Below are 16,254 nucleotides of genomic sequence, written 5' to 3'. Positions count from 1 at the left end.
CCCCCCCAAAAAAAAAAAACTCACTAAAATCAAAATGTTTTCATTTGACCAGTGCCAGGACACAGATGTGAGCATACACTCTGAACCTTTGCTCTGAGAAACAGTGAAAGTTAATATTGTCACAAAGGAGTTCAGTGATGTGAAATGTATCTTAAATTAATTATATTCTCTATCTGGCTCTCAATCTGCAGATCTGACTTGTGGTGTTAACCAGATTACATTACAGCACCTTGTAGCTCATATCACATCATTAGTGTGACAGCAGGGCCAAGCAGCTCCGTCTTATGTGCAGCTGAACTTGGATTCTGTTCTGCTTGCCTTCAACTGTAAAAGCGGATGAATCAGTTTATGCTCATTTGCCTAGAGTGAGGGATTATTATGCTTCTCATTTCACTCATTACAGAAGAAAGAGGACATAATAATCGACTGCTGTTTAATTCCTTGTCACTTGGTAGTTAATTGTCTTGACTGGCACTAATTTTTAATTAACATTACTAAACATTATAAAGCTCTTAATGGACTATTAAAGTCACTTTATCTGAGCCTTTTTCTCTCTCTCTCTAATTTCATGTGCACCTTTAGGTCCAGCTGTCCAACGCCAGGTTCAGAATGGGCCGACTTCAGATGAGATAGAAGCTCAGAGAGCGAGGTACAATGATCTGCATGTGTTGCTGAAGTGGTTAAAAACAATGATCAAGCCCCATTAAACCTGTACTGACAGAGATTTGGACAGTTGGGGGCAGTGGAAACAAACTGTACACACAACTACGATATGGCAGACTTTTCACATGCACGCATCCAGGAGATACAGACCAACATTAGTGTTTGTTTGTAGTAGGGTTTCTGGTCACCTGATGACTCACATGATAGAATGTCATCAACATGCCCACTAGCTTCGTGTGAGTACTCCAGACTATATGCAGCTGTATTCTCACACAAGCTCACCGAGGCTCACTCGGACCTAAAATGGACTTTGTACTAGGGAGCTGGCAGAGTACAGTCTGCCTAAGGTCCTGGTTGGCTGACTCAGATGTTTGCATTCTCACAACAGCCCCAGCGGGTAATCCCTAGAGAGTTTCAGGGTTCCAGTGCATGTCTGAAAAGGGCTTGAGCCTGATATTGACTCTCTCATTTGGGCTCTGTTTTGAATTCCACCAACTCCTGAGGGAAATATCATAGACTAAAAGCTCCACTGTGTTCACCATCTAACTAGCTTTGTCTATCTGCTGCTTGGTGCCAAGTTTATAGAGCGAAGAGAATAAAAATTATTCTCCTGTTATATTTAGAGTTTGACAGCGGTGCTATGAAGATATTTGCTGATGAGTTTTCTTGTGTTTTAGTGCATGTACAGTGGCGTGTTTGGGTCATTTTACAGAATTATCCCCAAACCAGTGGATGAACTTTAAGTGAAATCAGTTAGGTGTTAGGATATTAGGATGTGTCTGATAACCTGCCACACACAGAGAATATAAACTCTAGGAATTAGCTTAGGGCTTTTATCCCAATTCCCTTTAATACTTCTCTCTCCCTAATACTCTTTGTCTACCTCACAGGACTAAAGGCTTTGGGTTACAGTCAGATAAAGACAGTGAGCTTTAAAAAAAAGGCTAAATACAAAAGGTTCTTTTTTCTGAATAATAGTGGCAGATTGAAGAATCCAAACCAATGGATGAGTAGTATTTTAAATGACCTTTGAGGCAATTCTCATGACTTATTATGCAACCAGCATTTCTACCAGTGCTATTCTTCTCTCCCCTTCAGAGACACACTTGGGCACAAGTGGGTCTGTTGGTGTTTTTAAACCTGTTTCACCTCTGCCTATTGGTTCATCCAAATGTCAAATACCAGGGCTTAAGAGAACAAATATGATGGGAGTCTGATCCCATGACTGCTAAACTGTACCTCTGGCACAAAGGATTACAGCTGTGATTGTGAGGGAGGATTGCATGCTTATGTACAGTATGTGGGTTTCGGGTTTGTGTGCGAATGCAAATGAGTTTAACCGAGCTCTCTCCAGTGGTAGTGAGGCAGTACTGCTCAGCAGCTCCGCTTCTGCCTCGTGCCCCGCTGTCACACTGGGGAGTCTGCTAGCTCAGCACTTCTCCTCTCCAACACACAGCTGGAAAATTCCACTTCCTCTTCATGGACCATTTGCTCTCTATCTCTCATGCATCGTCACATACAGCACGTATGCTTCTCACATCAGAGAGAGAGAGAGAGAGAGAGAGAGAGAGAGACGTGAGGGAAGCTGATGGAAATTTTATGGGAGTAGGAGGTGGAGAGTTGAGATGGAGGAGAGTGTTGCGGGTTTGGACAGAAAAGGAGAAAGATGTTTACTTACTACAAAACAAGGTCTGAGATGTGTAGACAAGTGAATGACTTTAGGTCCAACATTAAACTGCACAAACCTGCCTGTAGCACAGAGACAGAAACAGAGACAATCCTCCCATCTGCCACAGTTTAGATGCAATTTTGCACAAAGTAGTGAAGTCATGGAAACTAAAGTTGCTCTCAGTAAACATCAAGTTTCGTAGTAAATTTGTCCAAATCCAGGATGAAGAAGAAATTTGGCACAAATGTCTGCTTGGACTCATTAGATTTTGGTGGTCAAAGATCATGGTCAGTGACCTCACATCTGTCCCATTTCTGTGAATTTCACTGGTTGGTGGAGGTAATTCTAGTTAAAGCTGGAGGAGGACATATGACAAAACCACATTAAAGTTCTATAGCACATACATTACTGTAAGGTTCATTCTGTGTGAGATAAAAATAAAACTCTTTATTTAAAACTGTACTAGTGACGAACACACAGAAGACTCCCTCAGCCCTAACAAGTGTTTAGCATCTTTTAGCTCATTCATTTGGTTTGATACCAAGTGTTTTAGCATCTTTTAGCTCATATTGCATGCCATTACCCTTTGGGTCTGCTAATGTTTGACGTTTAAGCAAGGAGGCTGCCCGCTGTGAGATTGTTGGCTGCATTTTTCCTGCAAGCTGCTACAGTGACAGAATCGTGGATGTGTGGCATTGTTAATATTAAGTGACCAGCTGTTTTTCCTTCCTGGGCCTTTAGGCAAATGATGGAGCAGCAGCAGCAAATGCAGGCACACATGGAGCGAGAGCAACGGTCCTCCAACTCAGGTAATCACATGAACGGGCTTAGGTCAACTGTAGTTTATACAGCAAAGTTCTCATTCACAGTAAAATGGGTTTTCATCATCATCAAACCACCGAGACTGAGTCTGCTCCATCTTCACATATCACACTCAATTCCCTTCAGGTTGTCCTTTCCAAGGCCATCCCGCTGTGCTCTCCGTGGCCCCACCAGTAGCACCTCCCCCAGTGAACATGTGTGGTCCTCCTCCCCCTCCACCACCACCGGGACCGCCACCAGCTTCAGCAGGGGCACCACAGCCTCCTCTCCCTCCTCCTCTCCCCTTGGGTGGAGGGAGTCACGGGGATGAATCTCCTGCACCGACGGGACTCGCAGCTATGATTGCTCAAGCCAAACTGCGCCGCGTTCAAAGAGTGAGACACAGATTTATCTTCACAATGCTGATGACAAACCTTCTCCAAGTCATATAAGTGGATTAACTCTACCAAACTTCACTGACAAACTTTAAAAGTTTATTATTTGTATAAAAAAAGAAAAGGTAAGTAAAAAAAAAGAGTAACCTGTAACTTTGGACTCTCCTCTCCTCAGCCGGATGACAGCTCTTCAGGCGCCAAAAACGATGCCAACCGATCAAGTGGTGGGAGTGGGGGCCTGATGGAGGAGATGAATGCTTTGTTGGCACGAAGGTCAGGGCGATTTATTAAGAAAACCACAAAACCATTTTACATAGAGATCCTGCAGCCACATTACACATAAGTGGTCACCAAAGTCTTAAATCAGTGGGGGTGGGTTCAGGTTTTATTATTATTACAGTAGTTAAAACTGTTGACATTCATGGATTTGGATGAAATGCCCTGTTCTTACTTGAAACTTGTTCTTTCCCTCAGAAGGAAAGCGGCTTCAGAGAAGCCTGAGGATGGCCACAATGTGAGTGAGTAGACAACAGTGATTCATAAAGCTGGTGTTCACTGTCTCTTTTACAATGATAACTGATGTTTGAGGCAGGGAATATGATAAGGTGACTGTGATTACATGAATATGATATTGATCATTATTTTGTTCTATCTTAATATTAATTTTTTTATATTGTGATAAAAAGATGAAAAACTTAGCAGCGATGTTCATTATGATGATGATGACTGCAGTTGTTTCAAGGATGCTTATTAATCTCTGTGTCTTTCTTTAGGACGATCCAAACTCTCCATCACCCAGCACCCGAGCTGGACAGAATGCCACAGGTGGGGAAACTGAGCCCAGTGAACCACGTATGGGCATCTCCTATCATCTCAGAGATAATCAGACATATTAAAAATAGACATTCAGCAAACACACAGGAAATTCACTGAGTAAGAAAGAGGCTTTTACATGTTTACAGCAGACTGGGACTGGGATTATTCTAAAGATCATTCCGTTGACACGATCTACAGTGTCTACCTACAGAAGGGGGGCAAATTAAGGGAAAGACCTGAATCAAATGAGTGCTCTCTTCCAGAATGACTCCCATTCACAGGGCACAAGGGTTCACTTAATGGTTTGATGAGCATGAAAATAATATCAATCATATGTTGTGGCTTTTGCAGTCACCAGGTCAAAAAATCAAAAATTGCTACTTAGTGTTCCAAAACGTAAACACACATGAGCTACAAATGGGCCTCAAAGTTGTTGCCTACAGTTTAACTCATTAGGCTACATGTACTGAGCAGGATTTGGAAAGCTTCAGAACCTGTTGGAGAAACATTTAGTTCAGATCTCATAATTATGAGATAATATCCTCCATTTTTTTCTTTGGTGAACGCGGTGTGCTTTCATATGTTTATACATGCAGCACTCAACCAGGATATAAAACATCCTGACCACCTGTAGGTGCATTTACCATAATGATACCATACATGATTAGTCTATGTGTCAGGCAAATGTTGTTTTTTGTCTATAAATCCCTGCTGGTTATTCTGTCAAACCCTGCTCCTTTGTTTTGAAGATGGTGCAAAGAAGCCGTGGGAGCGAGCTAACTCTGCAGACCGGTCAATGGCTTCAAGGTGAGAGATGGACGAACCACGGCTCATTAAATACGTCTGTAAAGCAGAGCAACAGCAAAGAATGTAATAGAGAATAACTTTTATTATGCAGAGTACGACCCGCGGGGAGCGGCAGCGACACAGACTCATTAGACCTCGACAGAATGAAACAGGTAAAGAAAACACACACTATAATGTCTGCACATTTATTCCAAACAGGAGCTTCAAATGAACACTCCTTCACCATCCAAAGTCTGGATGAGACTAATCTCCCCTCTGTTTTTGCATATGACCACTTTGTTATCCAAACATAACTTGTCTTCCAAATAATTTGTTTGCTTTTTGGCTCTGATCACTTGCTTCCCATGTACAGCAAATAAGGAGATGTGTGACGTATTATGAACACTTATGTTATCTGTTTGTGCTTCATTAGGAAATCTTGGAAGAGGTGTTTCGTGAATTGCACAAAGTGAAGGATGAAATCATTGATGGTATGTTTAATTTTCTGTGGAAATACTAAAGAAGGATATTTAATCAACATTTAGGAACACTGTCTTATTAAAAGAATTTATGTTAATGAAGGTGTAATTGGAAGTTACAGTGGGTTGGTGTGAGTTGTGTAGATGTGTACAGTGCTGGCCACTAGGTTGCACTAGAATCCCACAAAACTGAGCATTGAAATGCCATACATCAACCCCTAAAAGACCTGCACTTAGATAAATAATGTATTGATTCACACAGATATAAACAATTTCCTTGTTACTCAACCTTATCATTTCTTGATTAGCTACAAATGTGCCAAATGTTTCACTTTATTAGAATGTTAATCACATTGCCAGCCCACAGAGTCATTTGTATTACATTTTAAACAAATATATATATAAATTAGTCAAAATGATTATGCATATATAATAAAATTTGCATTTTATTGTGCTAAAAAAAAAAGTATACTGTATGTTAGAGTTTGTTCATGTATGCCTAAAACCCCCGGAATAAATAAATAATCTTCATTCTTTTAATAGATTGATGAACTGACAAATATTAAATTATATAGGCTGTAACACATTGGGTGAATTTATACAATATTATAATAATAAACAATCATAGATGTCAAGTGATCCTACTACTTTAATAAGTATCATATTATACTGACTGTAAGTCACACATTTAAACAATATTATAATTAACATTTAAAATACATTTTACTACATGAATAAAAAATCCAATTAATTTAATTTGAAAAATTATGTCTGTTGCATATTTACACAATGCTATACAACAAATTATAGTACATTGCAAACAATTCTGATAATTCATTAAATGATTATAAACCTGCTTCCTTTGTTTTCTCTTCTTTGCCTACAGCCATTAGACATGAACTCAGTCGAATTAGCACAACATAATCTCAACATGAACCACCTTTTCGAACCACTGTCCCTACAGTGACTGCTGTGGTCCTGAGGAGGAGGAGGAGGAGGAGGAGGAGTAAGAAATGGAGGCCCAAACTGTGACATCTACTCATCATGTTCAGCTGTGGTGTTGAAGTAATGCAGCAACATTGCTCTAACACCTCAGTCATGTCTGTGTAACACTTATTTTGTCTGGAGAGAAAGATCTGAATCGGGCACACTCTGGTACTGAATACTCTGATTTCTTAACATTTTCTGCCTGTTTGTTAGCCCAGTTCGACCCTCTGTCCTCAGGCTGAAGGAAAATGGATCAAATTCTTACAGTATGATGTCACTGTTTTGATTTTTTCATGTTTGTTTTAAACTTTTTTATTATTACTATCATTTTCATTATTATTACTATCATTTTTAAGATTGTCAATGTAATGTTAATATGAGTGGTAGCGTAGAGAGTACGATGTTAATAATGAAGAAATGATAATGAGAATATGATAGTAATTGTAATGTTGATTATATTGCACATCATTTTATGTCAGACTTTTGTGTTTTATATTGTGTGTTTTCATTTGGCTTTATTTTAGAAATAGCTGTGAGCCAATATTTCACCTAGAACATTTTTAAAGTTTTTTTTTAATCCCTTTTCCAGCATAGCTACAGTATATGTGGAACCATGGCTGAATAAAACAGGATTTGACCTGAAACCAAGGGTGGGATAAGCTTCTTTGGATACTGCAATCTTGAAAAAAAAATTAATTTAATAATCCACCAGAGTATTTGTGATCATGTTGTTGATAAAATGTTTATTGGCTGCAAGGATATGGTGAAGTATTGTTCATTTTATTCTCTCCTTTTATGACAAAGTGCTTCCTGGTTTGACAAAAAAAAAAAAACACTAAAATGAATTCAAATAAAACTGTGAACAATGTCTTGGATAAATGAGGCTGTCTCCTTAGTTTTGTGTTAGTTTGGATGTTATTTTGATGCCAGTCTGATGTTTTTGTCTGACTCAGTTTTTTTTCTTTTACAGCATTTTTTAAACACAAAGCTCTGTGCTTTCTGAATAGGTGCCGTAAATTACAGCTGGTGCAGCACATTGAAGTAAAAAGCACTTCAGGTGTTTCTATGCAGCTTTATTGTGTCAATAAAGTGCTGCACACAACCTAGGATGCTGCTGTACTAACATTCCCTGCATAAATATTACATAGATTCAAAAGATAACCTTAAATTATCAACTAATTTAGTATAGTTTTATGTAGTAGTTTAATTATTTACTGGGTTTTCGTGAGAGTATTTGTTATAATTATCTGTAAATGTTACATTGCTTGTGAACTGCTTATAATACCAATTCGCATTTTAATTACTGATTTTAGATTTGATAGAAAAAACTTCACAGTCATTCATAGATCATAAATTTAAAGTGGAATGGGATGAAAAGCAAAATGTATGGCCATACCCCAAACAGTGATGTCACAGCAGGCGTTTGCCATCAGCTGGCAATGGCAAAACACATGTTGTGACGTCACTGTTTGGGGTCTGGCCACAGGCACTACATTACTAAATGCTTCCATGCCTGAAAGATGTGCAAGAGCATTTTCTGCCACATGAGATTCAGTGTTCATTACTCTTTACTAACACCAATGTGCATTTAGGTAAAGTAGTGTCAATAAAATATGGAAATCTTGAATAAATGAGTGGAAGAACACAAGTAACACAGTGAATGCAGATTTTTCTATTCATGGTTATCTGCAGAAAATATTTAGGGGGTGGAGGACAGATGGGGCCAGTGAAAATCCTGGGGTGACACACTGCAAAGGCTATCCAGCACAAAGGAATTTCAGGTCATGTAAGTTAAAAGAGAGGTCAAAGATACAATTTATAGTGTAGAATATACTGCATACTGTTTAATTCCTTGGCTGATCTCATGTGAATAACAGATTATGATGTTCACATAAGATCAGCCAAGGAATCATTAATTGCAATTCTAATAAATATAAATTTAAACAATATCACATAAATATAACTTATTAGGTGATATAAAGGTTTCATTTATGTCCAGCACATCATATGTGATATATTTTGCAAGTATCTTTCATTCTTTGAATCAGAGCCTTGAACTCAAATTTTATTTACGTCAAGATTCTAGGTCAAATATTACAAGTGGCTATAATTCTAGGTGTATGTGTATTCTATAGAATACAATTATGAATTATGGATGAAAGAAATGCCTGCTGTAATGTTCTGATGCAATTACATAACAATGTACATCAAATTTACTACTGGGTTTCTTTATTACTTCTATAATATAAGGATAAACACCTTTAGTTGGCCAAGTGTATGCTACACACAAGGAATTTGTTTCCGGTACAGAACTGATGGCAGCCATCTGTGGCACCAACTCAACTGATGCTCTAACATCTAACTGTCTTGCCCAAGGACACTTCAACACATGGACTGCTGGCACTGAGATTCAAACCTTCAACCTTCTGGTGGGAGACGACTGCTCTACCCACTGCACCACTGTCACGTCACATATTAATGATTTATATAATCTGACTAACAACTAACATGGCATTTCATTTTAAATCATGTGCACAAATAATTAATTTTCTTGAGAATGCTCCCTTCAAAATTCAACCAAAGCATGTTATGTCTTAAATGTATGTCGGATTTTTAAAGTCTTGCTTTGCAAAGAATTACAATTGTCATTTGTAGGGGGAGGGGTGGGTGGTGGCCAGTAATCTCAGGATGGGGGCCATGGCCCAAATGATGCTATGGCTTTCACAGACATTAAAAATGGCTAGGAACACCACATGAGGGAATGTTAATGCATTCCCATTTTGTCCCATTCAAGCCCCTTGGTTTTTAGGCAGCTGTTGATTTGTGGATGGCATTTCTGGAATTTTCATGGACAAATTAAATCAATTTACCCGCTTATATGTATTGAAACTGTGTTCTGACTTTTTCTGCTTTGCGGACAACTGTATAACTGAACCTCGTATCTAATTTATAAACTTGGGGAACTCCCTTGAACCCAAAATACCAACCACTAACGATGGACTCAACAAGGTCTCGCGATGTTTCCGTATGAGAGAGCATAGTGGCGACGAGAACTAGCGTAGGCCGGAGTGGGGAGAGTTGTTATCGAAGAACAGGGAGAACAGACGGCGGCAGTAGCAGGGCAGGGGGTGTGTGAGTGTGTTTGTGAGGTCCAAAAAGGAGCACAACACGGCGTGAATGAGACAGTCAAACTGGCGGAATTCAATATGGCATCCGGAGATACGCTGTACATTGAGACAGACGGCTCGGAGATGCCGGCCGAGATCGTGGAGCTTCACGAGATAGAGGTGGAAACGATACCGGTGGAAACTATCGAGACCACGGTGGTCGGTGGGGATGACGACGACGACGACGACGACGAGCAGCCCATGATCGCGCTCCAGCCTCTGGTCACGGACGACCCCAATTCAATCCACCACCACCAGGAGGTAATCTTGGTCCAGACCCGGGAGGAGGTAGTCGGTGGGGATGACTCGGACCTGCACACGGATGGCGGCAGCGGTTTCGAGGACCAGATCCTCATCCCGGTACCGGCTCCGGGGGTGGAGGATGAGTACATCGAGCAGACTTTGGTAACTGTGGCTGGAAAGAGCTCAGTGGGTCGGGTGAAACGGGGAGGCGGCACTGGTGGAAAGAAAGCAGGCAAAAAGAGCTATTTAAGCGGCGCGGATGCTGGCGGAAGAAAATGGGAACAGAAGCAGGTGCAAATAAAGACACTGGAAGGGGAGTTTTCTGTTACAATGTGGGCATCGGGTAAGTAACGTTAGCCCAGTCGTATCTTTCAGCTCCGTTGTTAGCAATTGCATGAGGCCTCGTTGCTAGGGCGTTGTCCTCCTGCACCAGACTAGTTCCTGGAGAGGTCCGTTGCACTGCCGTGAGAAGCGACAAATAATGCAAGATTTCGATGTAAAACCCTATTGTATCACATCGAAATGTTTTTGTTTTGAAGGGAGGCCATGTTTTAGGTGTTGCTGGGCGCCGCCATATTCCCCGAGACCAGTAAGTATGGCGGCGGCCCCGAAAAAATGGCGATAGTCGCGGCCAGGCAGAGATGGCGGCGGTGCTCGGGGGACATACAGACAGCTAGGTTTGGGATGTCTGCAGGCCGCAAAACGTTAGCGCACACATTGCAAGGCAGCAAATGTAGTGCTGGTAGATTGTGTAAAGTGTTTGAAAGCTTAGTATGCGGTAATTTTTGAGCGAGGTTCTATTAGCTAGTGAAGCACTTAGCTATGACTGCTGCTGCTGGTGGTGGTTTACCAGACATGCGTTTGCTGCACACTAGCTACAGCCTCCGTGCATCGAGACTGTGCTGAGCAACACCGAGCATAAGGTAATCTATCACTGCTGAAAGGCGGCTTGATCACGCAAGCAAGAGCCCGTATTTTCTTTTCTCTCTTCTTTTTCCAATTTTATTAACTGCTACGTTTTAAGAAGTCACCGATCCATTACTTCGTTGTATACATATTCAGAACTTGTTTTTGAGTGGACACAACAGCTATCCGAGGCTATATTTAGTGCTCTCTGGTGGTTGGTACAGAGTAGGAGCAATTTTAACACATGAACATCGTAGTTAAATGGGGCCAATGGGTCTTCTTGATAAATTCCAGGCTTTATATAGTAAGAATTAATATTTACAAACTATAGGCTACGTTAGATGTATACCATAGTGTAGGTTTCCACAGTTTTAAATGTGCATTCTCAATAATATTTAATTCTAAATATTTAGCTTAAGCATGTTCTTAATGTTGCCCTCTGCGCTTTTGTCATGTCTTATTGTGAGTGGCATTAGCATTAGATTTTTATTTTCTCTCTCATTTTTTAAAAAATATGTGCAAAATATGGAGTAAAACTCTACAATATTGTGAATTTGTATAAGTAAATACTACATGGTTAATACAGGTGCAAGAAAAAGTTATGGCACTGTTTGCACCCTGCTGGTTTTCTGCATGTGAGCTGATCTTCACCAGAGTCACAAATATCAAAAAGCACACTATTCCTAAGCTGATAAAACACAATCAAGTTCAATAAATACATGAAAGGTCATGACTGTTTGTCTTTTATCAGATTAGAAATATTGTGCTTTTTGATATTTGTGACATTGGTGAAGATCAGATCATATTTTATGACCAGTTTATGGAGAAAACTAGGAAACTGCAGACAGTGCCATAACTTTTCTTTGCAACTGTGTGTGAAAATAAGTATATAAATTAGTTTGTCTATTCATGTAACTCCAAAGTAACTGTGCAACAATAATGTGACTTCTAATGTAACCTGAGGACCAACGCAGCTGCAGATGTTTACAACCCCCTCAGATTTGTAGCTAGGGAAACACCAATATGTTATCGGTTCAGTCTCTGTAATGTATTTCTAGATGACAATAAAGACATCGACCATGAGTCGGTGGTGGAGGAACAGATAGTCGGGGAGAACTCCCCTCCGGATTACTCTGAGTACATGACGGGGAAGAAGTTGCCCCCTGGTGGGATCCCAGGGATCGACCTCTCAGACCCCAAACAGCTGGCTGAATTTGCCAGGTAAGTGTGCATCTGGTTTCTTGAGGGAAAAACAAACTATGGACAGCTCTGAGTACACAAAAGGACAACACAATTAAATCACAAAGATGGAATGTATCATATTAATAGAAGAAATCTCTTACATTGTATAGTTCAAAAAAGACAAGTGATTTATTCAAATCCTTACAGACCAGTTGTTTCACCTCATGTAGCCGTGTAAATGCAGGTCAGTTAAATGAAAAACAGCTAATTTTATGGTGAGGCCAGTAAACATGCACGCTCACTGGGTTTTGTGACTATTTGCCATAATAACATTGCAGAATCTTTGAGGTCTAGCAGACACTGTATGGATTTTTAGACACGATTCAGTCATCCCTGACTACTTCTAGAATGTAGCTGTCGTTTGATGTACAGTATGAGCAGGATTCCAGCACCCGTGTTATAACCCGAACAACCAGTGAGCTGCCTCCTGACAACTCGGATGGATTACTGACATGTCAGAAATCTGGTTGGCTGTGTTGCAGATCCACAGTCTGATGTTAATTCAGTGCACACACCTGAGTACAAAGACAACAACTTAACAACACGGCACAGATGAGATATCACATGTTGTGGACAGAATCAACTGGAACAAAGCCATAAACTGGATATAAGATATTTATAGACTGTATATGGCTGAAGCTAATCGAACTCTGGCAGCGCCACAGTGTGTCATCGAAACACTGATGATCCGCAGCAACAGGAGAAATACTGGCAGCAGATTAAAGCTGTTCATCAGCTGTACAAAGTAAAATGGCTAAAGATAACTGTCTTTCCTTTGGTTGACCTAAACTTCACTGGACTTGTCGATGAACACACCTGCTCTGGGGTTCTGTTTAAATGTCCAGTATGAGCACATACGTCGTGCCTGCCTGAGTGAATGTATAGTGTGAGCAGTGAAGGCATGAATCCTGGCTGTGCAGGTGGGCCGATGTAAACGTGTAGTGTGAGTTCACACATTATATACAATCAGTAAAAGCTGTACAGTGTCTGCTTGGCTTAACTTTTCTGAAGAAGAGCCATTTGGAGGTGAATTGTCTAGTGTGGATGTTTTTACAGTAACAGACAGCCTCTTTCTGATTTGGATTTATTCTGGTTATAAATCAACAGAAATTGGACTAGTGCCTTGTTAAAGCAACGGCCTTGAGCCACATCACGTCTGTTTTTGTTTAACAAACCTACACCATGTCCTTTTTTTCTAAACAGAATGAAGCCCAGGAAAGTCAAAGAGGACGATGCTCCCCGGACAATAGCTTGCCCTCATAAAGTGAGTCTATTATGGGATTTTACGGTTCTGGTTTTAATAGTCATTTTTCCTATTTGATAGTCTTGCACTGATGATTTCTGTACAATTGTCTAAAGGTTATTTAAAAGCATAAAAAGCATCTGAGTGTATTTACAAGATTAATCAGTCCTTATCTGAATTGTGCATGTTTAGCTAATGGAAAGGCTTTTATTTTGTAATCAGCGTGAGGTTGTCAATAATACATTACAGCATCAGGGAAGAAGAAAGCTACACTAGGTAGCTACACTGCTTTTCAGGATTAAAGTCTGATTAAAAGGAGTTAGAGAAAAAGTAGAATTTTATATTGCTGTACAAAGAAATGCCATTATTGAACATTATATTATTAACTTATTTATTCTTTCCTGGATTTTCTTCGGTCCCCAGGGCTGCACAAAGATGTTCAGGGATAACTCTGCCATGAGGAAGCACCTCCATACCCACGGACCACGCGTGCACGTCTGCGCAGAGTGTGGCAAGGCCTTTGTCGAGAGCTCCAAACTCAAACGTCACCAACTTGTTCACACAGGGGAAAAACCCTTCCAGGTTGGCATCTGGAATAACTTCACGGACCCCCCCAGCACAGATACACTTGCACTACTTTTACATTTTAAACACTTAAGATCATTGTAGTTTCAAATCAAATTCAGTCAGTGGAGACGGGGATAATAACGGCCTGCTTATACTCGTAGTGTTCAGAATGAACTCCCACCTAGTACCAAATGTTGGTAGAATTTATTTGGATTTATTCTCTTTAATGACAGATATATTTCAGTCAAGATGAAATGTTTTGACAAGTAAAGCAGTCCCTTCTGGTCGACCATTCGTTAAGCCCTCCCCTTTAATTACTTTAACAATGCCTGTCGAGATTTGTCTTCTAGCACATATGCATATGATGATGTTAAGATAATAGTGGCAGGTTTACAATCCAAATTCTTAGTCATGTTTGAAACAGTGGCTTGTTTATTTGACAGGGACAGTTCATATTAATTACATTTCTGATAAGAATGAGACTAAAGCTGCACATTCAAACTGTATATTCTCACATTTAATGCTGCAAGAGCAGATAGTTTTTGGATGAACACTAACCCGTGCGCTTGGCAAATGTGAAGTACCCCTTGACAACACAGGACAGAGAAGCTAGATTAACAACAGAAGGGCTGCAGGTGGCAGAGTGTCATGGCAGGGAGAAGCACAGTAGAGAGACACCACATTTTGTCCCATCTTCACTTGACTTATCAGACATTGTGTGAAATCTTGGCTAACGCACCTTTTAATTACACAGCGTCACTCATAGTACAGCCTCATGCTCCCCACTTTAAGATGTGGATAAATCTATAGCTGCTGACAGATCTGTCCTTGCTAAGCTGTGATTGGGAAATCGCTGTTCGGGAGAACGGTTTAACAAACGGTCCATTAAGCCCAGAAGGTAGATGTCACATGCAGTAAGGTGAACATGAAAACTAACTCCCTTGCTCTTCTTATTTCTTTTAGTGTACTTTTGAGGGCTGTGGGAAAAGGTTTTCTCTGGACTTCAACCTGCGCACACACGTGCGGATCCACACTGGAGACCGACCCTACGTCTGCCCTTTCGACGGCTGCAATAAGAAATTTGCCCAGTCGACCAACCTCAAGTCTCACATTCTCACACATGCCAAAGCCAAAAATAACCAATGAGAACCCACCCACCAGTGTCAAGCCACACAGATGAATAAAGCGCATCTTAGTGGCACATATGAAACGATAAGCTTGAGACTTATTGATTTATATAAAAAAAAAAATCTGACAGAGTAAAAGACTTTTAAAACACTGAAATTCAGCCAGTTTCCCTCTGTCCCCTTTTTTCTGCTGTCATACTGGATGAGGAACACAGTGTTTTGTTATTTTATTTTTTGTTTTTTGTTTTTTTGTTCCCCAAAGTCCTGGCCAACACAATCCCTGTCTCCAGTGGCACTCAGCTGCCAGAAGATGGAACCTGTGGACAAACATCAGAGACTTCTTTTTACCAGAGTGAGCAGAGAAGCAGCAGCACTATTAGTAATTTTAGTTTCTGGCCTAGCTTTTATTTTCCTGAAGTGTGCATATTGTACACTTGACTCAGGCTATGGTTAGTGACATTGTGTCATTTTTTTTCTCCCCCCCTCCTGCATTATGAGATCATACCTATGATACAGAAGGCCTTGTGTGACCTGTTTCACTTGTATGAGAAGTTTAATACATCTGTATGTTTGCATTTCCATACACTCTTTGGTTGTATTTTTCTCTAACCACAAAATAACCTTGTACACTTGTATTGTATGGCTGTATTGAAATTATGTAGACATAGACAGAGGTGTGGTTTAAAGTGTTAACCAATTAAACTTTTAGTCCTGCATTGCTTTATATTTTCCATGACCTGTCTTTACACAGATGAATGAGTTGTATAACCGTACTCGGAGGATGTCTCAGTTAAAGTATCTGAAGAGAACATTGAATCAACTGCGAGATCATCACCTTCTTTGTTAGAATGTAATGTACAGATTTCAACCATTAACTTCTTTTGATGATATTTACACCCATGTATCTCAATTGCCCACAATAAAATGGGTCATTCTAACCCTTCTGAAACACACAGTTTTTACAAAGTGTATCTCTTTGACTATACCATTCATCTCATCTAGACATAAATTACTTTCCATTTCCTTTATTTTTATTGTTAGAATAATTTAATTCAACACACTCTTGGTGCTTTGGAGTGGTTAAATGAATTTAAAGACATCACTTTGCACTTAAGGACATACTGTGCATTTTCTTTCATCAACTAGCTTTCAAAGCTCAAGGC

At 40.1% G+C, this 16,254-nt stretch overlaps 2 protein-coding genes across 7 annotated transcripts in view; both read left to right on the top strand.

Annotated features, from left to right (window-relative positions):
• evlb (Enah/Vasp-like b) overlaps positions 1 to 7,564 on the top strand; it is a 43,487-nt gene extending 35,923 nt beyond the window's left edge. For 3 of the 5 annotated variants that reach the window (XM_020603797.1, XM_020603801.1, XM_020603800.1), the window contains 10 exons: positions 583 to 649; positions 3,074 to 3,141; positions 3,281 to 3,528; positions 3,704 to 3,801; positions 4,003 to 4,042; positions 4,302 to 4,353; positions 5,094 to 5,151; positions 5,243 to 5,303; positions 5,564 to 5,621; positions 6,496 to 7,563. In XM_020603797.1, coding sequence (XP_020459453.1) covers positions 583 to 649; positions 3,074 to 3,141; positions 3,281 to 3,528; positions 3,704 to 3,801; positions 4,003 to 4,042; positions 4,302 to 4,353; positions 5,094 to 5,151; positions 5,243 to 5,303; positions 5,564 to 5,621; positions 6,496 to 6,533 — 788 coding nt within the window. In that variant the 3' untranslated portion in view covers positions 6,534 to 7,563. Of the gene's footprint in view, positions 1 to 582; positions 650 to 3,073; positions 3,142 to 3,280; positions 3,529 to 3,703; positions 3,802 to 4,002; positions 4,047 to 4,301; positions 4,354 to 5,093; positions 5,152 to 5,242; positions 5,308 to 5,563; positions 5,622 to 6,495 lie in introns of those variants that run through there. The other 2 variants (XM_020603798.1, XM_020603802.1) reach the window with 2 other exon arrangements.
• Positions 7,565 to 9,600: 2,036 nt separating this feature from the next.
• Positions 9,601 to 16,046, top strand: yy1b (YY1 transcription factor b). 2 transcript variants are annotated; one of them, XM_020603795.1, is made up of 5 exons: positions 9,601 to 10,349; positions 11,971 to 12,133; positions 13,358 to 13,418; positions 13,821 to 13,979; positions 14,928 to 16,046. In XM_020603795.1, the coding sequence occupies exons 1-5, from the start codon at positions 9,803 to 9,805 to the stop codon at positions 15,108 to 15,110; spliced, it is 1,113 nt and encodes a 370-aa protein (XP_020459451.1). In that variant the 5' UTR covers positions 9,601 to 9,802; the 3' UTR covers positions 15,111 to 16,046. The 2 variants fall into 2 exon arrangements, with proteins under 2 accessions (XP_020459451.1, XP_020459452.1); XM_020603796.1 differs by having other exon boundaries at positions 9,604 to 10,349; positions 11,983 to 12,133.
• Positions 16,047 to 16,254: the final 208 nt, after the last annotated feature.

The sequence above is a fragment of the Monopterus albus genome, unplaced genomic scaffold (genome assembly GCF_001952655.1).
Source record: "Monopterus albus unplaced genomic scaffold, M_albus_1.0 scaffold62.1, whole genome shotgun sequence".
Lineage (NCBI taxonomy): Eukaryota > Metazoa > Chordata > Actinopteri > Synbranchiformes > Synbranchidae > Monopterus > Monopterus albus.
The sequence above is the reverse complement of the archived record's forward strand: the minus strand, read 5'-3'. Positions and strand labels throughout refer to the sequence as shown.